Consider the following 25,946-nt stretch of genomic DNA (forward strand, 5'->3'; position numbering starts at 1 on the left):
ATGTATTAATTTTCCCTCCATCCACTCCCCTAGATTTTGAAGCAAATCTCAAACTTCATATCTTTAATCTGCAAATATTTTCATATTAATCTCTAAAAGAAAGTACTCATAAAAAAATACATGGAGTAATGAAGAATGAATTCTTCAGGCAAATCTACCTGCATTTTATTACAAAATGTAGACAAAATACAACAATATGACTATCTGAAGGCACTGGAGAAAGTGACCAAAAGCAGGCAGAAAACAGAGGAACGTGTATCCATGATAAATAGCAACTGCAAAGGGTAAGAATTATGAGTTAGTAGCTTTTTTGCCTGAAGGTGTTCCCCAAACATGGCAGCTCCAGCAGCAGAAAATTCCAGTCTCACTTGCTAAAGATAACAGAAAATAGAATCAAGGCCAGTACAGCAGCTGGAAATTTAGGAGGAAAATCCTGGAAGTGAAAGAGCTACAGAAAAGATGTCACCCAAAATCGGAGCAAAAACTCTGCACAAATTCCTGCTTGGCTGCTAAACAATGTATGTTAGGGGGTAACTGAAATCCATGCAGTTTTCCAATTCATCAAATTAGCCCCCAGCATCCGGGGGTAAAATGAAAAAGCAAGCAGAACATGGTGAGTTGTCCATCCTTAAAAGATTACTGCACTAGGGAAGGCTAGTGAGTCCGCTGCTGCTTTTATTAAGTGTATTCCCCAGTGTGTGTATAGTAGGAATGGCACAAAGCTAAAGTCTACTAGCTTGAGGTGTCAGAAGCCAAACATTGGGGCTGGCAAAACAGCTGGAAATTTAAAGGCAAAACTCCACAAGCAAGAGAACCACAGAGAGGATGAACACTTAAACCTGAGTATAAACTCTACTCAAAGTCTTGGCTGAACACTAACTTCACAGGCACAGGGGAGACTCCAGGAAGCCAGACTAAAAAAGCAGCAGATACATGAATGGCCAATAATCACATGAAAATGTCATCAATATCCTTAGTAATCAGAAAAATGCAAATTAAAAACCCAATGAAATATCATTAAAAAGACTGGTAATACCAAGTGTTGGCTAGGATGTGGAGCAGCTGAAACTCTCATATATTGCTAGCCGGAATGTATAATGTTACAGTCACTTTGGAAAACATTCTGGCTGTTTCTTATAAACATAAACTTAACAGTATGGCCCAGTGATTCCATTCCTAGGCATTTACCCAAGAGAAACACATGTCCTCACAAAGACCAATAGGCAACTACTCATAGCAGCTTTATTCATAATAGCTCCAAACTGAAAACAACTCAAATGTCCACCAACCAGTGAATGGATTAAATATATATGGTATATCTATTCAATAGAATTTATTATCAGCAACAAAAAGAAACAAAATACTAATACATGCAATGAGACATGGATGAATCTCAAAAGTACATACTAAGTGAAAGAAGTCAAATGTAAAAGAGTACATATTATATAATTCCATTTATAAAAATATCTAGAAAAGGCAAAATTAATCTATGGTGACAGAAACCAGAACAGTGGTTACCTCTGGGTGGGAGAGTGAGAAGGTAGAAAGATCAGTAAGGATTGACTGCAAAAGAGTAGGGACGAGAGAACTTTCTGAAGTGATAGAAATGTCCTATGTATTTTGATCATGGTGTTGTGGTTGCATAGTGGTATATATTTGTCAAAAGGAATCAGACTATACACTCAAGATCTGTACATTTTACTATATGCAAATTAGACCCCAATAAACTTATTAATTTTAAAAAATGGACTAGAAATCATAAAAATTAGAAAGAAAGAAGGCAAAGCACATGAAGAAATGACCATTTTGAACCATTACTTAAAGTCAACATACAATGATGTTATAAAGTCAAGAGAAGACTTGCTGGATGTCTTGAGGGAGAAATGACTAGCAGATGAGATTCGAAAAATTAAAACATATATTTGTGCTAAAGCAATATTTCCATGGAAAAATTATTATTACAGACTAAGGCCTTGTTGACACTTAACTATTCTGTGTCAAAGAAGTTTTGGCCATCTTTTAGCCTATCCATGGAAACCATGTGAAAATAAAACGGTAGGGAATTTATACAATTATCCACACTTCCTATTCCATCTGCTGTTCCTTTCTAGATTAGGTATCTTTGGACTAAGATAAATATGAGAGCTGAGATAAATGGCGCTAATGTTTTACCTCTTATTATGCATTCTCATAATGCAGTATCATTTGCAAAGTACTGTCACATATTATCTTATTTGTCCCTTTCTTATAATAAGCCTGAGAGATAGAAAAGATATGGTTATTCTCAGTATACTGAAGTTTTTGAGTGGTAGAAGTACCTGCCTTTAAAACAAAATAAAACAAAAAACCATTCAGGTCTTCTGACTCTGAGAGCAGCTAGCTTCCTGTCATACCATTATTTCCAAAATTCAGTCAAGATGAGGGACAATTTTAGTAATTATATACATATACAAAATGGAGAAGCCAAGACACTAACACTTTCTTGTATTCTGAAGGAATCTATAGGACACTGGGCCCCTTTTTCGTAGGCCTCACTTCACAGTCTAAGCATGGAACAGAAATCATAGAATCAACCAACAGCAATCTCTTAAGACTCCTGTGATATATACCTAGCTGGTTGAAATTTCATAGAATTCTTTGATTAAAATTAGCTTTTTTACCAGAAAAGATTAGGATAAGCTTGCATAATTCCATCCTCAAAAGGTGATACCCTTATGCCAGCATGAGGCTTTGCAAGGATAATTTCATCACTTCTGAGCAATAATATTATAAATACTCTGCCATTCCTCTTCCTTGAGGATATTCCAGGTGACATTAAAGTATAAAGTAATAAACAGTCCTGCAATTTAAACACTATGTGAGTGGTAATTATTAGACAGCAAAAATTTTAAAAACCCTAATTTGAACAGATAAGTTTTTGATTAGTGCCTTCTGAAGGCAACTAATATTAAGACTGACAGCTCCCAAACACTGTGTTTTTATTATCAAAAAAAGAATACTGACACAAAATGCAACATTCAAAGACAGATGTCCGAGATCACTAGAGCCAAGGGTGCAGCTTAACCCACACATGCATCCATTTGTTCATTCATCAAGTATTTTTTTTTTTTAAAGATTTTTATTTATTTTATTTTTCCCCCCAAAGCCCCAGTGGATAGTTGTATGTCATAGCTGCACATCCTTCTAGTTGCTGTATGTGGGACTCGGCCCCAGGATGAACGGAGAAGCGGTGCCTCGATGCGCGCCCGGGATCCGAACCCGGGCCACCAGCATCGCAGCGCGCGCACTTAACCACCAAGCCACAGGGCCGGCCATTCATCAAGTATTTATTCAGCTTCTGCTCCTGCCAGACACTGTTAGGCACCAGTGATATATGATACATGATACTTGCCCTTATAAAGTTTACTTACAACCTATAAACATGGGGAAAAAAAATCTGTCCAAATCCACATGAATAAATGTAAAATTACAACCCATGTTAATGGTGCAAACAGCAAGGGCTTTGGAACCAAACTGATCAGTTTGAATCCTGGCTCTACAATAAACTTGCCTTGGGCAAGCAACTTAGTACCTCTGAGCCATTGTCTATAAATTAAGCATATTACCTACAACTCATAAATGTTAGGAAGATTAAATAAGGTAACATAAAGAGTCTAATACAGTATGGGACACCTAGTAGGTGCTCTGTTCAGTAACTATTCTTTGAACATTATTTATATGACTGCCACTTTTGAGGCCAAAACAGTCTTACCTCCGAGGCTGAGCTGGAATGTTTTTTGATGTAGTTCTCTCAACTTCCAGGGAAGAATAAGCATTTGATGGAATGGATTGTTCCACCAGATTTTCTTTTTCTGCCTCTTTGTAGTAAGTGTTGTCAACTGCAGGACAGCAAAAACTAGTCAGCACTCAAATCTCAAGGAAATAAGTTGGAGATGAGACACACATCTATATATATATATATGACTTAATACAGAACTCTAGATTGAAAATTTTATGTATGTGTGTATGTCTATATATATAGCCCTCCTAAGCAGTGGAACCTTTAGTTCCAGTGAAATCTTATGTAGATGACCGATTTATAAAAGCTACTTTGGTTGAAGCAGAAATGAAGTATCCAGGGCCCTGCCTATTTGTCAGCCTAAGGAACCGTCTCAGAAAAAAACATCCCAAACACACCCTCATGACATTTTAAAAAGATAAAATTCTGACTACTCTCAGCCATAAAAAAAGATAATCGTCCCATTTGCAACAACATGGATGGGCCTGGAGGGTATTATGTTAAGTGAAATAAGCCAGAAAGAGAAAGACAAACACTGTGTGATCTCACTCATATGTGGAATATAAACCAACACATGGACAGAGAAAACTGTATTGTGGTTACCAGGGGCAATGGGAGTAGGGGGTGGGCACAAAGGGTGAAGGGAGACATGTATACGGTGATGGACAAACAAAAATGTACAAGCCCAAATTTCACAATGTTATAAACTATTAAAACATCAATAAAAAAAAAAAGATAAAACTCTGAAAGCTTCCATAGAGAAAAAGAAATTACCTAAGATGTAAAGAAAATAGGATAAGCGGAACTCCTCATCAGCAACACAGAATGATAGAATATGAAAGAACAATGCCTTCAGAGTAGCCAAGAAAAAAATTTTTTAATCTACAACTCTATATTAAGTCAAACTTTCAATTGTATATGAAGGTGGAACAGAGACATTTTCAGACATGCGAGAACTTCAAGTTCTCTTCTGCCATACCTAATCTTAGGAAGCTCCCTAAGGATGTACTCCTGCAAAATGAAGTACAAATGAAAGAATACAAGAAAGAAGACATAAGATCCAGCAAACAAGGCAGCAAAGATATTAAGACGATATTAAGAAAAATAATGCCCTCTGAAAAAAAAAAAGCAGTTATAACTTCCAAGGATCATTGTCCAATATGAAGCAAGCTAAAGTATGAGAAAAATTTAAGTAATTGATGAAGTTTAAAGAAAAGAGAATCCACCTGACCTTGATGAAATGATCATCTTTATGTGGCCCAGGGGTTGTGACAATGGAACTGAGGAGAACCAAGCAGAAATGAGAAGGAATACAGTTACATCACACTAACTGATCTGGCATCGAACAATATTTACATAATCATAATAGTGTAAATATTGCTGATATAGTCATTTTATCAGGCATTATGGGTATAACCACCTGTTCAATTCAAAACAGTAAGAGTTGAAAGATGTAGCATTTGAGAAAGGAGACTGGGTATAGGTGTGGGAAGGGGTAGGAGATATTTTATCAAAAAGTATTCTGATGATACCATGGCCATCATGATACAGAAACAGAAAAAAGTGCTATGAGAATAATGAGAAAGGAACAAACAAGTAAAGGCTTCATGGAGGAAATAGCATGTGACGGTATAGCTTATGAACTGAGCCTTGATAAAAGAAGAAAACTCGAACCAGATAAAGGGGAAGAAAAGTCAGGCCATTAAAACACATTTCATGCATTATTTATTCCAGAGAACAATCATTTGGCTCATTCTTTAAAGAAATTTTTTTTATGGAGGGGAGAAAAAGATGTAGAAACAAAAAAATGATAGTATATTATGTCAAGGCTACAGTAGAGGCACTTATCCCAATTAAAAGGCAGAGATGATTATATTAAACAAAAAAGCAAGACCAAACTATATAGTGCCTACAAAAAATGCACTTAAAACAAAAAGACACATCATGTTAACACTAATCAAAAGAAAGCTAGAGTGACTATATTAATAACAGACAAAGTAGATTTCAGAGCAAAGAATCTTATCAGAGATAAAGAAGAGCATTTCAAAATGGTAAAGTGGTCAATTCATGAAGATGACAAAGCAACCTAAATATTTATGTATCTGGGCCATAAAACAAGTCTCAATACATTTAAAAGGATTCAAGTCACAGAAGCACGGTCTTTGACCACAATGGAATTAAATCCCTCAAGAAATCACTAACAGAAAAGATTTCTGGAACCCCCTCCCCAAATATTTGGAAATTAAATACATTTCTAAATAACACATAGGTAACTTGCAACTAGTAGATAAATAAGTCATGGAGATCAAAGAAGATCTCAAAAGAGAAATTAAAAGTATTTTGAATGGAACGAAAATGAAAACAGCATATCAAATTTGTGGGATGTCACTAAAGCAGTACTTAGGGGGAAATTTACAGCAGTAAACACATTAAAAAAGAAGAAAGATCACAAATCAATGACTTCAGGTGTCACCATAAGAAACTGAAAAAAAAAGCATATTAAACCTAAAGTAAGTAGAAGAAGGGAAACAATAAAGATCAGAACGGAAACCAATGAAATAGGAAAATAGGAAACAAACAAACAAAAAAAAATCAGGGGCCAGCCCGGTGGCATAGCAGTTAAGAGCGCGTGCTCCACTGCGGCAGCCGGGGATTCGGATCCTGGGCGCCCACCACGGCACCACTTGTCAAGCCAATGCTGTAGCGGCGTCCCATATAAAGTGCAGGAAGATGGGCACGGATGTTAGCTCAGGGCCAATCTTCCTCAGCAAAAAGAGGAGTATTGGCGACAGACGTTAGCTCAGGGCTAATCTTCCTCACACATACACAAAAAAACAACAACAAAAAAAATCAATGAAATCAAAAGCTGGTTCTTTGAGAAGATTAATAACACTGATAAATCTCTAGCCAGACTGATTAGGAAAATAAATAGAGATGACACAGATTACCAATATCAGAAATGAGAGAGGTGACACCACTACAGAATCTATAAATATTAAAAGGATAATAAGGAAACATTATAAACAAATTTTGCTTATAAATTCAACAACTTAGATGAAATGGACAAATTACTTGAAAGGCAAACTACCAAAGCACAGTCAAGAAGAAACAGATCATCTATATCTGCTAAAGACATTGAATTTGGGGCCAGCTCAGTGGTGTAGTGGTTAAGTTAAAATGCCCCACTTTGGTGGCCTGAGGGTTTGCAGGTTCGGATCCTGGGCGCCGACCTACGCACTGCTCGTCAAGCCGTGCTATGGTGGCATCCCATATACAAAATAAAGGAAGATGGACACAGATGTTATCTCAGGGCTAATCTTCCTCAGCAATGAGGAAGATTGGCAACGGATGTTAGCTCAGGGCCGATCTTCCTCACAAAGAAAAAAAAAAGAAAGAAATTGAATTTGTAGTCAAAAACCTTCCCACAAAGAAACCTCCAGACCCAAATGTCTTCACTGGTGAATTCTACCAAGCATTTATGAAAGCTATAATATCAATTCTACACAAATTCTTCCAGAAAAATTAAGAAAAGGGAATATTTATAGAGTAAGGCCAGCATTACTCTACCAAAATCAAACAAAGGCATCACAAGAAAGGAAAACTACACACTGATATCACTCATGAATAATAGATGCAAACATTCTTAACAAAAATGTAGCAAACTGAACCTAAAAATATATAAAAAGAAAAATACCATCATGACCAATTGGAGTTCATCCCAGAAATGCAAGGTTGGCTTAACATTGGAAAATCAGTGTAATTCAACATATTAACAGACTGGAAAAAAAAAATCATATAATCATCTCAATATATGCAGAAAAGGCATTTGACAAAATGCAGCATCCATTACTGATAAAAATTATCAGCGAAACAGGAATAGAAGAGAACTTTCTCAGCCAGATAAAGGGTATCTACAAAAAAAACTACAGTTAACATCATACTTAATGGTAAAAGCCTGAATGCTTTCACCCTAAGATCAGGAATGAAACAAGCAGGTCTACTCTTTCCACTCCTATCCAACATCCTACTAAAGGTTCTAGCCAGTACAATATGCAAGAAAAAGAAATAAAAGGCATATTTGCAGATGACATGATCATCTGTGTAGAAATCTGATGGAAACTCCAAAAAGCTACTAAAACTAATAAGTGAGTTTAGAAGGTTGCAGGATAAAAGATCAATATATAAAAATTAATTTTATTTCTTTGAACTAGGAACACAATAGGAAATTGAAATTAAAATAGAGGTATGAAAAGTGGTTTGAGAACACAAATAAGGGAATCAGAGAAAAAAGGATATTTGAGCTGGACCTTGAATGATGAGTAGGAACTTTGGACCTTGAGTGATGAGCAGGAACTTTTGAGTTAGATTAAGGGTATTCTAGGCAGAGGGACCAACACTAATAGACAGGTGGGAATGTATAATAAGAAAGAACATCAAGACTCTGAGGTGCCTAAGGGGCATGCATGCAAGCAGTGTGCATGGTCTTTGCCACATAATGGGCCCAGCAGAGGTCTCTTGCTCTGGGGCCTACTGTTACCAAAACAATCATAAACTGAAAGTGGTCCAGAGAAACTAGGTAACATTACATCCCTTTTCAATTCAAGAAGAGCACAAAGACCATCAACGCAACAGAAAATCTGCCGCACTTAATGAACTAATGAAATTCACCTGAGGATACAGCACTCAGGCCACAGGCATTCCAAACACGTCAAGTGAAACATGCCACACAGTTCTAATCCCTTGTGCAAGAAAGACGGATGCAAAAGTTCAGGGCCCTTGTCCAGAGCCTAAATTCAATAGATATCATCTGTACTCATGAATTATTTGAAAGTCAGCCTAGCAGCTCAGACTCTGCAAACTAGAGAAGTTTCCTGAAAATACAGCTATTTCCTGATACAGCTCCTCTAGTTAATGGTGTAATTGAGGCCAATTTCAGATTTACCCATAAGAGTAATTTTAAAATGCTCTAAATTGATTGTAGTGGTGGTTGCACAACAACTCTATGAATACACTATAAAAAACACTGAAATGTACACTTTAGGTGAATTGTATATGTGAGTTATATATAAACACAGCTATTTCAAGAAAAAAATCATTTTCAAGGATTTATGACCTCTTAAAGAATGCTTCTTTTGTTCTGACCAAATAGACAATATTCTGCAGATTTAGTAACCACCAGTTTAAATGTCATTATCTTTTAAAATCAGGTACATGACTCAAAGAACTCTTGTACAATGGCAAGCAGTACATTCTTCTCTCCTGCTATTTTGTTTCCCAGCCAGACCCTGGTTAGGTTACATTAAATCTTGTCATAAAAAGAAAACAGTTCTGTTTCTGGCAATAAAATTCTATGTTAGCTTAAGTTCCAAGAGATTAAAAAAAAAAAGTGTAGTACATCACTAGTTTCACCTACACCATGAAATAAATTAGCCCATTTTACCAATAATAAACGAAGGGATACAGCATTTAGGTAATTCCTCAGATCCCTCAGGCAGGCTCCTAACTCCATCATTCTGCCAAGAAGCTTTTTTCTAAGATATTCTTTCTTACCTGGTCTCAGAGGTGTGACAATAGCTTGCTGAGGATTAGCCTTCCTCAGCGGAGTTTTGCCCTGAAAAAGCCCTCTTGCCCCATTCTTCCCAGGAAATGTATTCTCCAAATTGGCCTTCTCCTCTGTGAAAAGGTAAGAGCATTGTCATCTAAACAATCAGCAAGAAAGCAAAATAAATCAGGGCCATGCACTTAAAACGCAGCCTAAAGCCCCCTACCAAGTACACTTCCAACTCATTTGGCAAGTACAAGCAAAGTTAAAATGATCAAAAGGAACTGAGTACACATTATACAACAGAGATAGAGACTGTAAAAACTATCACTAAAACACTGGCAACACTGAACAATGTATTAGAGAAAAGGAGGAGAAGTGCAGATTCTGCATTGTGAATAGCTCCTTATCTTTGCCTGATACACATTTAGGACAATACAAGCATGAACTGACCTTATCCACCACCTAAATACATCATGTTCCTCTTAAATCAAACTGTAGCCACCAAGATCTACAAGACTTATGAGTGACATCTTATAGTCTATTTGAGGTGAGGTTCTTTCTCAGCTAGCGTGGTGAGAGGGGAGTGTGGGGTGTGTGAGGATGGAGTAGAACTAGGCTCTCTCAAGGAATTATATCTTAGGTTCTGCTGTGCCCGAAAGTCAGAGCAAAGCACTGAAATGTCTGTTCTACCAACAGCCTACTGATAGAAGCTTCAGGAATGCAGTGAGCCCCAGGAATAACACTGTGCATGTACACTGATAGCAACTGTGTAAAAAGATGTGATTATTTGGAAGAAAACTAGAAAGTAATATATTAGAACTAAGGTGGTTTTGAAAAAATAGTGGGATTAATTTTTTTCTTCCAAACTTGAATAGTATTGTTATACTAATACAATAGTCCCCCCTTATCTATGGTTTCACTTTCCACGGTCTCAGTTACCTGCAGTCAACCGTAGTTCAAAAATATTAAATGGAAAATTCCAGAAATAAATAATCATAAGTTTTAAATTGTGTGCTCTTCTGAATAGCATGATGAAATCTTGCACAGTTCCGCTGTCCTGCCCAGGACAAGAATCATCCCTTTGTCCAGTGTATCCACTCTGTATACGCTGCCTCAGTTATCAAATCTGTCATGGTATCGCAGTGCTTGTGCTCAAGTAACCCTTATTTTACCTAATAATGGCCCCAAAGCACAAGAATAGTGATGCTGGCAATTTGGATATGCCAAAGAGAAGTTATTGTTGTTAACATATATATGTATACAGCCTTCTCCTCTGTGAAGAAGAGCATCATCATCTAAATAATCAACAAGGAACATATTCCTCAGGGACAAGGGGGGACCACTGTATTTCCTTTTTTAGTTTTAAAAACCATAGAAAAAGAGGTAGTCAGACAACCCAGCCTTTTCCTCAGGGTTTCAGTGAAGCAGGGGCATGGGGAAGACTCCTATAGGGCAGCTGGCCCTCTTACCCACTCTTTCTCCCATGCCACTTCCAACAGACACCTCCTCTCAGGATCCCCACTGGACAACATTAAAGTCCTTTTCCAAGAGAATGGCATAGGCCATCACATTTGGACACTGTACTATAAGTGATAAGTGCAGCTGCAATGAACTCATTTTTGTCCCCCATCACATATTGATTTCTCTTAATAAGGAGGATAAGGACATGAGAAAGAATAAAATGAAGGGGCTCCAGCAACTACTAGCCTGACATACCACTGGTCTCACGTATTATTCCAAAGTAATATAAAAACATAATCACATCCTCATTTATTGTTGGCCTGGTGTCAGGGTTTGTGCCATATTACATGACCCAACATCAGGCAATCCTACCTCTGTTTGGGGATTGAGTTAAGAGTAGCATAATCCCTCCATTTAAAAATGAATTGGAGAGATGTAGCAAGAGGGAGGTGAGTGTAGTTATAAAAGGGCAACACTAGGATCCTTGTGACGTTAGAACTGTTCGATATGTTGACTGTGGTGGTGGATACACGAACCTACACAGGTGATAAAATTGCATAAACTTAATACACATAAACAAAAATGAGTACAAGTGAAACTGGGGAAATCTGAGTAAGACTGGTGAATTGTATCAATGTCAATATCCTAGCTGTAATATTATATTCTATGCCCAATGACAGTAGAGCAAGTTTTTATGTGACTGTCATCACTACAGACATGCTTTGAGTCCTAGAATTTCACTTAACTTAGTTTCATCTGGATTTTCCCATATGTCCCTAAAGCTTAAATATTTGTTATTCTTAACTGCAAAATAACATTGATTTGTACTGACAGTCCATTCCCAAAATACTGGGCATTTCAATTATTTCTATCTCATCATGGATGACAAAGTATCTTGGTGCAGGAAGGAATTTATACTTTAGTTATTTTCTTGCAACTCCTATTTTTTGAAAGGTCCTCAGAGCAAAGCAAGCCACTAACCCTTAAAATGGCCAGAGAAAGCAGACACTTACCAAACCAAGAATCTACGTTTTGGGTATCTTCCTCATCATCCAAAGATGTAAAATTGATGAAGTCCATGGGAGCATCATAGGAATAAGAGGTTTTAACTTGTGACATCATGCCCCCCCTTGGTGCACAAGAGCAGGTTTTTCCCAGTATTCGTGTCACTTTTCTCAACAGCTCACCTTCTAAGGAAAGAAATGGTTCAGAAACTTGGCTGCACATTAATCTAACGTACTGATTCTCTAGCAATTACTTTGCTTTGACTACCACATTTGCAATTCTGAAAATCACTTGGATGATATGTCTTACTTTTCAAATCAAACAAAAGTTAACCTTTCTTTTTTGGTAACTTGAAGACACCTCTTGAGGTAAATATGCTGGAATTAGAAAGAGGCAAAGTTTGATGAGTACCTACAACAGGTCATGCCCTGTGCTAGATGTTTTACATTCATTATTTTCCCTCAATCTACTGTTTTCTCATCTCTAGCCTCCCCCACATCCAATTTACTCTCTCTCTGCCCTGAATTACCCAATTTCTGAAACACACCATTAAATTTTATACCTACCAACCAAAATCTTACTCATCATTCAATTCAGCTCTCTATAAACTCTTTCCAATTCCCAACTATCATACATAATTGTTACCTCTCCAAAGCCATAGTGCTTTGTTTACCATCCAATTTTATATGAGTTAACCTATGCAGATGTCTCTCCCAGTACACTGCAAGTTCCTGAGGACAAGGATGGATTTTACTCACTTGTGTATACCTCATCCATCAAGGTGCTTAGAACAGTCTCTCATACATAGTAAGAGCTCAATACAGTTTTGCCAAGTACAGGTTCTCTTTCCTTAGAAATATTTTCATAGAAATACTATTCCTGGGCATGAAGAAAAAGACTTTAAAAAATGCATAAAAGGCAGCACATGATTAGGTAAAAGGAATAAGTCAAAGATATGGGCTCATCCCTACTCCTGTGTACAAAGTTCTACACTCTGTCCTGTGGAAATCTGTGTAGATTTAAAGTCAGCCTCCAGGGGCCGGCCCGGTGGCACAAGCGGTTAAGTGCACGCACTCTGCTGCGGCGGCCCAGGGTTCGCCGGTTCGATCCTGGGCGCGCACCGACGCACGGCTTGTCAAGCCATGCTGTGGCGGCCTCCCATATCAAGTGGAGGAAGATAGGCACAGATGTTAGCCCAGGGCCAGGCTTCCTCAGCAAAAAAAGAGGAGGATTGGCAGATGTTAGCTCAGGGCCAATCTTCCTCACACACAAAAAAAATAAAATAAAAAAATATAAAGTCAGCCTCCACTCCAGCACTGTATGGTTAAGAAAACAGCTGGAAGTAGTCTGAAAAATAGCCTAGAGGCCACACTCCCTGGCAAATAATTTCCCTATGAAACCCAATGAGCCATTTGTCTTCATCCAGGGAACGACATGTACTTAAAGTATTCTCTATCTTGGAAGAGAAGTAGATACCAGTAATCACTTGCATACATGTTTATTAAATTATGTACCTTTCTTTAAGCTCTTATTTTATTATAAAAATACATGCTCTTTAAAAAAATTAGATCACAAAAAGCTTTTATAAAAAAAATAGTAATCCACAATGTCACACTATTCCAGACCCTCTCCCTCTCTCTGTATATATATACACATACAAACTTTTTTTTTAAATGGGATCATTGACATTTTAAATCAACTTCACACATTGTGAGCATTTCCCATGTCAATAAATATAGATATATCATCAATTGATGGCTGTATCATAATTTATTTATCCCTTATTTTTAAGCTTTTCCCAATATTTTTAAGATACAACCAGAATAATATTCTTTTTTTTTTTTTTTGTGAGGAAGATCAGCCCTGAGCTAACATCCACGCCAATCCTCCTCTTTTTGCTGAGGAAGACTGGCCCTGGGCTAACATCTGGGCCTATCTTCCTCCACTTTATATGGGACGCCGCTACAGCATGGCCTGACAAGCAGTGCGTCCATGCGCTCCCGGGATCAGAACCCGGGCTGCCAGCAGCGGAGCGCGCGCACTTAACCACTACACCAGGGGGCCGGCCTCCAGAATAATATTCTTGTAGCTCAATTTCTGTAAACATCCATAATTCTTCCCTTAAGATAAATTCTTAAAGATGGAATTGCTGGCTCTTGATACATACTGTGAAAATGTTCCTCAGAAAAAGAGTAATACCCACTTACATTATCAGAGAGGTGTGCCACTTCCCCAAACCTCCACTAATTCTGGGCACTAACAGTCCTCAGTGCTCATTTTCTCTGTATTATACCACTATACCTACACTCTGAATCATGAGATTAGTTACACTCAACCTTTTTGCTGCTCAGTGGTTTGGCCACCATTTCATTACCTTCTCTCAGTGGACTGGGTTAATTCAGAAGGCACTTCAGTGCCTCAGAAACATTAGTTCTAACAAATATTTGGTTTACATAGTGACATCAATCTGTACATCAGAGAACTTCATCTTCCCATGGCCTCGCCTATGGACTCACTCACTGCTGCCAGAACTCCATAGATACCTTTATAACAATGCCCTAATTGAGGTACTTGGCATAGAAACATGACATTTTTGGAATTGGGAGGAATCTTAGATAATATCTAACTTTTGCAGTTTATAGATAAGTATTAATTAAAGCAAAAAGTGTCCTCCAAGATCATACAACAATAATACTAATGATCACGGTAAAAACAGTTACCAAAGATGCTCATATGTGCCAGGTGCCATGAAGTACTAAATACATACTATTTCTAATACTCTCAACAATCCTGTAAAGCAGCAATTATTACCCCTATCCTAGAAGAGGAAGCTGAAGGTAAGAGAGATTAAGTGACTTGCCCAATATCACACAGTTATGTCAAGGCAGAACTAGATCTAGAACTGAGGCTCCTGACTTCAGTACAATGTTCTCTCCACATCGTTCTGCCCTCTCTCTCTGTGAATTAGAGAAGTATGTTGATGTAGTTAAGGATCTATTTGCATAGAAAATAGTACTATATTTATTTCCAAGTAGATCCATTCTCCATTGTCTTTTGCCCTGAACAGAGGATTCTTTATTATCCTCAGTCTAAATTTTTCATTCTCCCCCATTTCTACTTTCATTATTCAATTTAACTCAATAAGCTATTATTAGCAGTCCACTCATATTATACACTTGCTAGCACCCATCAAATGTGGGCTTGATGACATCTGAGCTCCTTTCTCACTAACATTCAAGGATGAGACTCTATGTGTCGTACAAAAAGTAGATCTGTCTCAGACACAAAGGAATTTAAAATCTAGACAGGAGCTAAACTCCTATCACACTCAATAAATAAGATAAAATAGTATACAACATTTAAATTATACAGTATGAACTATAAGTTTAAAGAGAATTAGAGATTCACATGGCTTAAGTCAAGCCAAGATTAAATATTTTTCATTGAGCATCATCAAAACAGTAGGAAGCACACTATAACGAAAGTCACCTCCCAGATCACCACCTTGCAAGCTCTAGAGTAGCTGTGGACAGTTCTGGGCAATGAGAACGAAGTAGGAATCTCCTGAGGGATTCATAGGAAAACTCTTACTTTAATGATACAGCTACAGCCCTTGTTTCTGCCCTTTCCCTTCACCTTTCTTCTTGCCTTGAAGGCAGATTTAATGGCTAGAGCTATAGCAGCCATTATGTACACATGAGTGGATGGCCAAGAGAGTAAGAGACATTGGCCCTAACATCACTGAGCTACTGATCATTGATGATTAAATATCAGCAACCACCAACCTCCAGACAGTAATTCTCTTTTTGTATAAGCCATTTTAGTCACATTTTCTGTCACTTATAGCCAAAAATAATGCCAACTAACATAGAAGTCCAGAATTCTAGCCCTGTCTCTGGCATTTACTAGATGTATATGACAATAAGCAAGTTACTCTACCTTTCTGCCTACCTACTTCCCATAAACAAATGACAAGGCATTTTGAGTGCCATGAAATATGCTACTGTAAGATATTATCACTGCCTTTTGACCTACCGATACCTTTCTTCTCCTTGATAACACTTGTATTCAAAGGTTCCTTACTGAAAGATTCCCCAGTGACTGACAGTAGTTAAAATTCCCCTGCTACAAGGAGGAAGTTTTCGTGTTCTTGTGAACAAACATGCTGGAAGACATGGGAAAATCTTGGATTCCCATGATCTTAATGCCTAACCCAGGTCACTGGGAACACTTCCCAGGCAGGAATGTAATGAAGATAACTAAAGCTGGGGGAGGGAAGAGACTGGAATGTAACATGCAGCAATTCCACTTAGCCTCCTAAAAACCAAGATTCCACCAAAGCATGCTGCTGAAAACCACCTGGAAAGTATTCAAATTTAACCCCCTCACACTCCTTTCTTTTTTTAGTTATGGAGCTACACTGCTAGCCTCTTTGAAGGGCAATTTGCATGTTTCTTTTGGATAGATCTTGCCAAATGTAGAAATTTATCTTACAGATATGTATTTATGCATATGTAAGTATAAGCAAGTTTACTATAGCATTGTCTATGAGCCAAAACACTGAAAACCCAAATTCCACCAATAGGAGATGGGTTGAATAAACATGGCACAACCATATAATAAAATATTACGTAACTTTAATATTAGGTAACTGCATATGTGATGATATGTACAGAATGAGCTCCAAGAGCTATTAAGTGAGAGAAGCAAAATGCAGAAGTACGTGCTCTCATTCACGTTAAAAGGAGAGAAAGGGGTAACATATACTCATATCTACATTCGTACATACATAGACTACTGTGGAAGGAGACACAAAAGTATTAACAGTATTTGGGTCCGGGAAGAGAGCTGGGAGTTCTGGGTCAGGGGAAGACTTTTAACTATGTGATCTTTTATATTCTTTGAATATGTTTTATTATATAAATGCATACCTTTTCAGCTTAAAGAACTAGTTAAGCAGTATTTATTTCCTCCTAAATCTATATTTACAGTCCAGAAGTCACTGGGCTTCCTGGAATTTTTATTAAGTATTCTTGATAACCCAGCAATAATTGTTAAACCTCTTGATTTTTGCAAATAATGCTTTCATATACATGTCTGTAAATTGGCTGCTAACTTCACTTACCCAAATGCTACACATTCTCTTTCTTTTTTAATGTTTCTGTACAAAAACAAAATGTTCCTGGGTATTGATTTAATAAAAACGTATATGAACTTAAAAAGAAGTTACAATAATAATAGCTATTAATTACTGAGTATTTATGACATGCCAGACACTGTTGGCAGTGTTTTACATGTATTAACTCACCAAATCCTCACAACAATCCTATGAAGTACTGTTATTATCTTCATTTTACAGATGAGGAAACTGAGGCACAGAGAGATTTACTACTTGTTCACAGTCACGCAGCTAAGAAGTAACAGAGCCAGGATTTGAACCCAGATAGGCCCTAAAGGGTGTGTTCTTATCGACTGTACTATCCACTGCTTCTCATATTTATTTAAAAATATTTATATAGATCAATATCAAATGTCAAGAAGCAAGAGACAAAACCATTTATAGATTATAACAACTTCCAAATACTGTCTACTACAGGCCAAGCACCTTACCAGACACTTCACATAAATCATCTCATTTAAACTGCATTAACAGGGCCGGCCTGTGGCTTAGCGGTTAGGTGCCCGCGCTCGGTTACTGGCAGCCAGGGTTCGGATCCTGGGCGCGCACCAACGCACCGCTTCTCTGGCCATGCTGGGGCCGCGTCCCATATACAGCAACTGGAAGGATGCGCAACTGTGGCATGCAACTGTCTACTGGGGCTTTGGGGAAAAAGAAAAGGAGGAGGATTGGCAATAGATGTTAGCTCAGAGCTGGTCTTCCTCAGCAAAAAAGAGGAGGATTAGCATGGATGTTAGCTCAGGGCTGATCTTCCTCACAAAATGAATAAATAAATAAATAAATAAAATAAACTGCATTAACAATATAGAAGGTAGATGTCATCATCACCATTTTACAAATAAGGATACAGGCTTCAAGAAGTTAAACTACTCCAAGATCATCAACCAGTAGGTAGCAGTGTTGAGTTTTAAGACCAGATCTATAGGATTCTAAAATCTGGAATCACTATAATGTACAGAGTTTTCCTATAAATATTCCTTCAAAAATGACGTAGGGGGCCGGCCCGGTGGCTCAAGCGGTTAAGTGCGCTCGCTCTGCTACGGTGGCCCGGGGTTCGCCAGTTCAGATCTGGGGCGCGCACCAACACACCGCTTGGCAAGCCATACTGTGCCGGCATCCCATATAAAGTGGAGGAAGATGGGCACAGATGTTAGCCCAGGGCCAGTCTTCCTCAGCAAAAAAAGAGGAGGATTGGCAGATGTTAGCACAGGGCTGATCTTCCTCACAGGAAAAAAAAAAAAAATGACGTAGATAACCAAATCATACTAACCTATTAGAAAAATGCAAAAATAAACTCTGCTCTACACAAAAACTAAGTTGTTTTTAGTTGTTCATAAAGTTGTTCATAAAGAACACTTTGGAAAATTAAAAACTCTATTCTAAATATACTAAGAAAGCTCTGAGCTCAATTGTCCCATAAAGTAAAACATTACCCCTTAATTTCTGTTTTTTTAAATTTGTACTCTTGCATATAAAGTTTTTGCTATATATAAGATGGAGGTTAGTCTGAACCTCTTAGTGGATATTCTAGAGTAGAAGAGACTATGAAGAGGGTATTCAAGTATCAAAGGAGGTATGTCCTCTGAGGTCTAGGACTGCATTTGATTGGTGGGGGTTAAAAGGCAAGGAGCTCAAACCTAAACACACCTAATCTTTATTTAAGTGCATTAAAACCAAAGTACTATTTTTCTAACATGACCTCTTTTTAAAAAAGCTTCTTTTGAGCTGTTCTTTTGGCCTCGTATGGCCAACTCAGGAAACCATTCCCCCTCCCGGCCCCCCCCAAAAAAGGAACAAATAAATAAATAAATACAGACCCACTGAGAAGTCTGACTCTTCTCAGTAAAGGGTGATAGCACATACACCTGAACAAAACCAAAAGTAACTGCTGGGTTATGCCAGTTTCACCACACTGCCTCTCCCACAAATAATCAATATTAGGATGTGAAACCTTCAAAATTTAAAGAGCACAAGGCCTAATGGGAAATGCAATAGGCCAGGGCCAAAGCCAACCATTTAAATGAGAGAGCCCCAGCATGGTGGGAACTGGATGCCTTCCTGCACCCCTTAATCAAGATTGAATTTCTGTCAACAGGTCTCACTAAAAAAAAAAAAAAAAAAAAAAAGCACATGCGTCAAACACATTCCCCCAAACAGATTAAGCTGCCAAGAAAGAGAATCAGCTTCACATTTCAGAATTATCTGAATCCACCACAGCTTCAGACTCCTAAAAATATTGGAAACGTTCTGAGTGAAGAAATAGTTCTTTCTGACCAATAATCCTACAATGGACCTGAGGAAAAAGCCTCTCTCATATGCTATGAACTAGTTAGGTTCCTTTTAAAACTGCCTATTAAGTGCCATCCACCATATCACATAGCTCATTTTTGTTTCCAAAAACAAAGACTGAGGGGATATATATAAATCCCTTCTCTTAAGAGACACACAATTGAATGGAGAATACAGAAAATTATGATAGAGGATGATCCTTCCTATAAGGAGGATAAGCAAAGGGCACTATGGAAGCGCAGAGAAGGGGAACAGGGTAAAGGAGGGTCAGAGAAGCCTTCCTGGTGGAAGTGACACCTTAAAGATACAGACAGACCTGCAGAGTTCTACAGGCTAACAATGAATGTTGACTTTTTCTAGGGGAAGAGATCAATGGAAAGGGGAAACGAATGGGGGAAGAGTACGCAATTGAGGAAGACCGCAGAAGAAGCAATGCAACCTGTTTCTACCTTCATCTGAAATTAACCTCCATTGCCCCCTGTGTCTCTTCACTCTCAAACCAAAAATAACTAGCCGTGACAAGCTCTATAAATCATAAGATGCAGGTTCGGGGAGGGGGGGAGCTGCAATAGGGTGCATTCTAAGCAGGGCTGAAGCAGTGGACTAGCAGCTCCTAAGCAAAACAAAGACATTGGTGTGGTAGATGTTCTCAAGCACCTCACTATCCAGCTTGTGAGCTGTGTCCTGCCTATTTCTATTCGAGGAAAAATCATGAGTTAAACAATTGGTAACGTAAGAGAATAAACAGAGTTAAGTGAAGACTTTATTAACTAGAAGCGTAGTCAGTTAAGATAGTCCCATCCTAGCAGTGCCATTTCCCCAGGGACACCGTCTTCTACTTTTACAAGGGATAGAAGATCCTGTTACAGAACCACAAGGTAAATCGAGTTGAGTCATTTTCATCTTACCCAGGGAGAAAACACCTACTTTTTTTTTTTTGTACATAAGAGATTAGCAGGAGTCAGTAAATGGCTAGATAATCCAGCATGCAATTTTAACTGTTAATCAAAGTCACAAACTAAGTCAGAAGGAAGTTAATGGACTGTGTGTTTCCACATTTATGTTTGCTAACTTCCATGTGGAAATTGGATCTGTTTACAGAAACAGATCTATGAAGCTTCCAAAATTGGGTCAATTTAAAATCCAGTGACAATCCCTCACTGTCCAAGCACTCAGAAGTCAGCACAGGACACATGGACACTTGTTCTAATTCATCACTGTCCAGAAACCTCAAGCAAATATATTTTCTATCATTTCTCTCCCAAACTATCAAGTTTCATATTACTCTTTTTCAAAGATTACAAACTCAGTTCTGCTTCATTTAATTTATCCATAGAACTCTATAAACCACAATCCAGTCTTATATGACTAATAGGACCTGGATAGAAATCAATCATGCTCTTTACCTCCAGGTCAAATAATGACACAGATCTTTGTAGATTACTAAAAGGAAATCTTTGTACAATATCAAAGCATTCTGATGTTCCATTAGTAAAAAGCTGAAAAAGTTTGTAAGGGTTGACAGTGGGGCTGCAAGAGGAACAATCCTACTCAAATCTCAATCAATCAGTCTTGTAGAAATTTATATCCTTCAAAATGTATCTGTTTTGGGAAACAGGCACACACACACAAACCCAAGAACCTAAAAAAGTGATTATTATGGGGTGGTAGGGAGTGAGGTGGACAGTGACAGGGTTGGAAGATTTTTAACTATAGATCTTTTTATATAATTTTTATTTTTGCACCATGTAAACATATTACATATTTTAAATATATATATTTGTGCCTGTGTGAATATACACTGTTATATAAATCAGCATAATTTTCCCTTGAGGCAATTTGGCATTATGTATCAAAAGTCTTAAAAATATACATTCTTTTTTTACCAGTGGTAAAATACTATGGTAGAACCATATAATAGAATACCTTAAGACCATAAAATTATGTTGTAGAAAATTTTAATGACATGAAAAAAATGTTCATAATCTATTAAATGAAAAAAAAGGTTTTTAGTGTATGATTTTTAAAATCAAATACAGGCACAGAAAAAAATTGGAAAGAAACCTATCAGAATATTACCCATAGTTTGTCTGAGAGGTGGGATAGTGGGTAATACTATTTTTTTGCTTTTCCATATTAAATAAATTTCTTCCAAAATATGTGTTACTTTATAAAGATGTTAAAGTTATTTAAACACTTTTGAAGCTGATATATTAATATTAATGTTTCCTTATTCCTTTTTAATGTAATTTACTGTGGACACAGCCTTACCTCTAGTTTAATCGGTCTGCCAGTCCACCTCACTACAGGCTTGACTCAAAGTTACAATATACTCTTTCACCACTCTTCTGAAATCTTGAAGTCTAGCGAGTGCTTCTTATCAAGAAACTGGAAGAAGCAGAAAGGTGATGAAACAGGTTCAAGTTCTCTGTAATTAAAAAGGTTAACAGAGAACAGGAAGGGGCTAGAGAAGACCAAGGATACCCACCCTCAAAACCAAAGAATGCTTCTGAGAGCTAAGGTCTAAATAGTGTGGCTCCCCCTAAATGCCAAACTTCTTAACAGATTGTTGTTTCATCAGTGTAAAAATGTTCTTAGTGTACATTTGCTGTCTCCTGGTGTCTTTGATATTACATAATTCCACTTTAAAGTAACCTTTTCAAAACCTGCAATTTAGAAAGACTGACACCAACGGTGGTAGTGTGCACTTCTATTCTATTCAAACATCAGGACAAATAGTAGGCACACTTAAAATATGAAAAAAACTTTTACTATCTTTTTTTAATTTAAAAAAGTAAAAATAGCATTAAAAAAAATTTCTGAAGTAAGCTCCCACATACAATTTTATAGCTTCCTCACTAATCTTAATCCCCTTAATCAAGTTTCTCTATGCAAACAAACAAAAACAGAACCCCTTCCAGTTATCTATACTTTTTTCACAAAGTGAAAAAAAGAGACCCAGGAAATGCTGAAGAAAAAAATATATAGGGGATATAGAAGAACTCTGAACCTCTCCTGGTACCCAAACAAGAAATGAAGGACCTTCCCACATAATCCTGTCTCCTGGAGAAGCTTAATTGCAACTGTAGGGTAAATAAACTTGATTAAAGTTGGAATACACAGACTTAAGTATAAGCCTGGCCAAAACAACCCTATTTTATTTAAATAATTTTAAAGTTTAAACAAATTTACCAATCTAGTTGAATAAATCCAGTTTTCCATACCTGCAATTTCATAGTCAATTTAGATAATGCCTCCCGCCTATCCAATTCAACAGATATTTAGTGGGTGATTTCTGTGCACCAGGACTGTTCTAGTCCCTTTCTCACCAAACTCTGCTTATCAAGAGCCAATGTGTCCCACCTGCTTCACAAAGCCACCCTTGCCCATTTTAAGCCTCATTGATCTCCCTCACCTCTGAACTGCCAGGGCACTTACAATACAAAACAGTAGAGCACTCAGATGCTGTCATGTCTTGTTCTGATTGTCACTTGTCAATTTCAATCAGTCTTTTGTCCTCAAGCATACCAGAAAACCCTTGAGTACATCATACACCTGTATACCCACGGTATCTAACACCAATCTCAGCTCACACTACACCCTCAAAGGTCAATTAATTAGCAAAGTAAGCCGGGGGCCACGATAATTTTGATCCCAAGAGTGACAATACTGAACTGACACACCCAACAGTACTCCTCCAAAGCAACCAAGGGCACTCAAGTTCGATTTAGGGGTGGCTTAACAAGGGGTGTGATCCACTGAGGCTACAACACAAGAATATCTTTATTATAGCAGCAAACAGTTCAATTTTTGACATCAGATGAGTGAGACAAATTCGAAGAAAAACCAAGATGTCAAGACAAGGCTGAACCTGGAAGTACACAAAGCGATGATCTTAAAGAAAATCAGTAGAACACTCAGATGCTGTCTTGTCCTGAGCAGGACTAATCTGGGGGAAGTCCTTGGTACTTAACTTACTGTACTAGAAAACTGTACGGAAAAAAAACGTATATCAGGAAAATAGGGGGAGTAAAACAATCCTACAATATTATAACCTGATTTACACTTTTCCTTCCCCTCCAATCTATAAATGTTCTAGGATAGGAAATTAGGCAATAATACCTAGTGATTCCATACAAAAGGGAACGGCTGAGTAGACACGGATAAAACAGAATGAATTTAAAACCCCAAATAGAAAGACAACTCCAAGCGGAACTACTCTCCCTCAATTACGTTCTCACTCCACCTCATTTACCTCTCTTACACAGTAGTTCTAAAATGTAGTTGTTTGTGACTGCATCTGTTTTCCCCCACAAACGCCGCACTTCTTGAGGGCGGGGCTCCCGTTTCACCCATTTCTCGCAATGTATCCGGACTGCGGGCTTCGGTTTCCTCTTCCATAAAGAGGCCTAGGAATAGCACCTCCTTCATTGGCTTGGTGCGAAAATTAAATGAGAAAACGCACGCAGAGTGCTCAGTTCACGCGTGCGTGGTAATAACTGTCGTCACGGTTGTTATCAGCCTACAGCCTCCCGCAACTCCTTCTTCCCCCTATTTCCCACGGCCGGCCTCTGCCTCTACCTCCAGACGCAGCCCGCTAGACCCGTTCCCGAAAGAATTCAGGGGAAAATCCTGTCACGGAGAGAAGAGTGGCCCAAGCCCGGCTCCCCCTCCGCCCCGCCAGGACGGCGTCCCAACCTCCAGAGAAGCCCGGGCCTAGAGGCGCGAACCGCGCTAGGGGCTTGGAGGCGACCTCTAGCCGTTCAAAAATTAGAGACAGACAGCCCGCGCCCCAGCTGCTCCCAGTTTCTCCCCACGGCTCACCTCACCTCAGCTCTGACAACTGAACGCCCGCAAGACCCGCCGCGGGATTCATTCAGTACCGTTGAAAATTTGAAACCAGGCGCTCTAGTCGAATGCACCAATCAGGGTGCCGGAAATGGGCAATCCCAGCCTCCCGATTGGCCCTAGAGAGCGCACCGACGCCGGAAGTCAGGGTGAGGTACAAGCAAACAACCGGCCCGGGAGGCTCCTGGGAAATGTAGTCTCATGCATTGCGTGAGCCCATTGGAACAATTCTAGTAAAGAAATTACTACAAAGCCCAGAATGCTCGGCTCCACACTAATTGGGAAAGATGGTACTAACTGAAGAGATGGGGAATCGCTTTAGATAACAGAACGGCGTGCATCCTGGGCCTCCCTAAGACTTTCCTGGAAGAAAATCATTTATTTTGTTTTTTATTATTCTCTATGTAGTTGTGCATCGTGCCTTAAATGTGCATAGGAACTCACTTCGCTTTAACATGGAGTCCCCTGTGTGCAACATAGATTCGCCCCCAGCTTCTCTACCAAACGTGAAGGAGTCTGTCAAACCTTTATCCCGTCCACGCCCTGATGTTACTGGCTTAAAAACGCGGTTTGCTGGGTACTTCCTCCCTGGGTTTACCATCCTCATATTGTAGAAGAGAAAACAAAGGCTCGGAGAAGTTGAGTAAGCTTGTCTAAAATCACGTAATAAGTAGAGGAGATGTGGTTTGAATTAAGAATGTCTGGTCCTATACATGATCATAATCAATTACAAAATAACAGCGACAATGAGAACAAAAAGATTGTGGTTCATAGTAACAACAAAAACTACAAAGTTAAAAAACAAAATAAGCCTAAGACCTTTATGGGAAAATTAAAAACTGTAAAACTTCATTGAATAACTATAAAAATAATTGAATGAGGTTATAAACCTCATTAATGAATTGTTGTTAGCGCCCTTGAGTCCCCTCCGACTCCCTAATGACCTTGTATACAGCAGAGTGGGACCCTGCCCGGTCTTTTTGCGCCATCCTCTCACCTTCTGGTGCTGTATCAGACATGCTCTGCTGCTATTCATGGGGTTTTCCTGGCCAATTTATAAGTGGGTGGCCAGGTCCTTCTTCATAGTCTGGAAGCTCTCCTGAAACCGGTCCACCTATGGGTGACCCTGCTGGCGTTTGAAATACCAGTGTCATAGCTTTCAGCATCACAGCAACACGTAACCAACACAGTATGACAACTGACAGATGGGCATGTGGTTTCCTGACAGGGAAACAAACCCTAGCTGCTGTGGTGAGAGCACTGAATCTTAACCACTAGACCACCAGGGCTGGCTGTTAATGGATGGGGACAACCAATGTTGTAAAGATGTTAATTCTCTATATTAAAAGTTCAAGGCAATTCCAATGAAAACCTCAATAGGTTTTGTCATGGAACTTACCAAGTTGATTATAAAATTCATTTGGAAGAGGAAAAACACAAGAAGTGGCGTCTGAATTTTGAAAAATAATAGGGGGTAATTGCCACACCAGATCTCATAAACATTAACATTATGAAATTATAGTAATTTTTAAAGTATGGTTAATTGACTCCATGGGGATACAATCAGCAAAATCCAGACAGGAAGACTCTACAGGACAAAAGATCTAGTTTCTTCAAAATATAAACTGCAAGGGTTTTTTTGTTTGTTTAAAACTATTTATGTTTTAGAGATACATATAGAAATGGTAGGGATGAAATGACTCTAGAATTTGCTTCAAAATAATCAGGAGTATGCAGGGGAGGGAAGTAGGTGGGAATATAGATGAAACAAGAGTAGCCACAAATTGATAATTGTTAAAGCTGAGTGACAGAGTCATGATACATATACACATACATATATG

At 38.4% G+C, this 25,946-nt stretch overlaps 1 protein-coding gene across 6 annotated transcripts in view; it reads right to left on the bottom strand.

Moving 5' to 3' along the window:
* TPX2 (TPX2 microtubule nucleation factor) overlaps positions 1-24,197 on the bottom strand; it is a 51,105-nt gene extending 26,908 nt beyond the window's left edge. Inside the window, exons 1-5 of one of the 6 annotated variants that reach the window (XM_004442494.3) lie at positions 24,082-24,176; positions 21,529-21,645; positions 11,798-11,974; positions 9,329-9,451; positions 3,752-3,878 (exon numbers count right to left, since the gene is read on the bottom strand). In XM_004442494.3, the coding sequence (XP_004442551.2) occupies positions 3,752-3,878; positions 9,329-9,451; positions 11,798-11,906 (359 nt within the window). In that variant the 5' untranslated portion in view covers positions 11,907-11,974; positions 21,529-21,645; positions 24,082-24,176. Of the gene's footprint in view, positions 1-3,751; positions 3,879-9,328; positions 9,452-11,797; positions 11,975-21,528; positions 21,646-23,512; positions 23,777-24,081 lie in introns of those variants that run through there. The other 5 variants (XM_014796815.2, XM_087445436.1, XM_087445437.1 and 2 more) reach the window with 5 other exon arrangements.
* Positions 24,198-25,946: the final 1,749 nt, after the last annotated feature.

The sequence above is a fragment of the Ceratotherium simum genome, chromosome 21, assembly GCF_057802395.1.
Source record: "Ceratotherium simum simum isolate JZ-2026a chromosome 21, ASM5780239v1, whole genome shotgun sequence".
Classification (NCBI taxonomy): domain Eukaryota; kingdom Metazoa; phylum Chordata; class Mammalia; order Perissodactyla; family Rhinocerotidae; genus Ceratotherium; species Ceratotherium simum.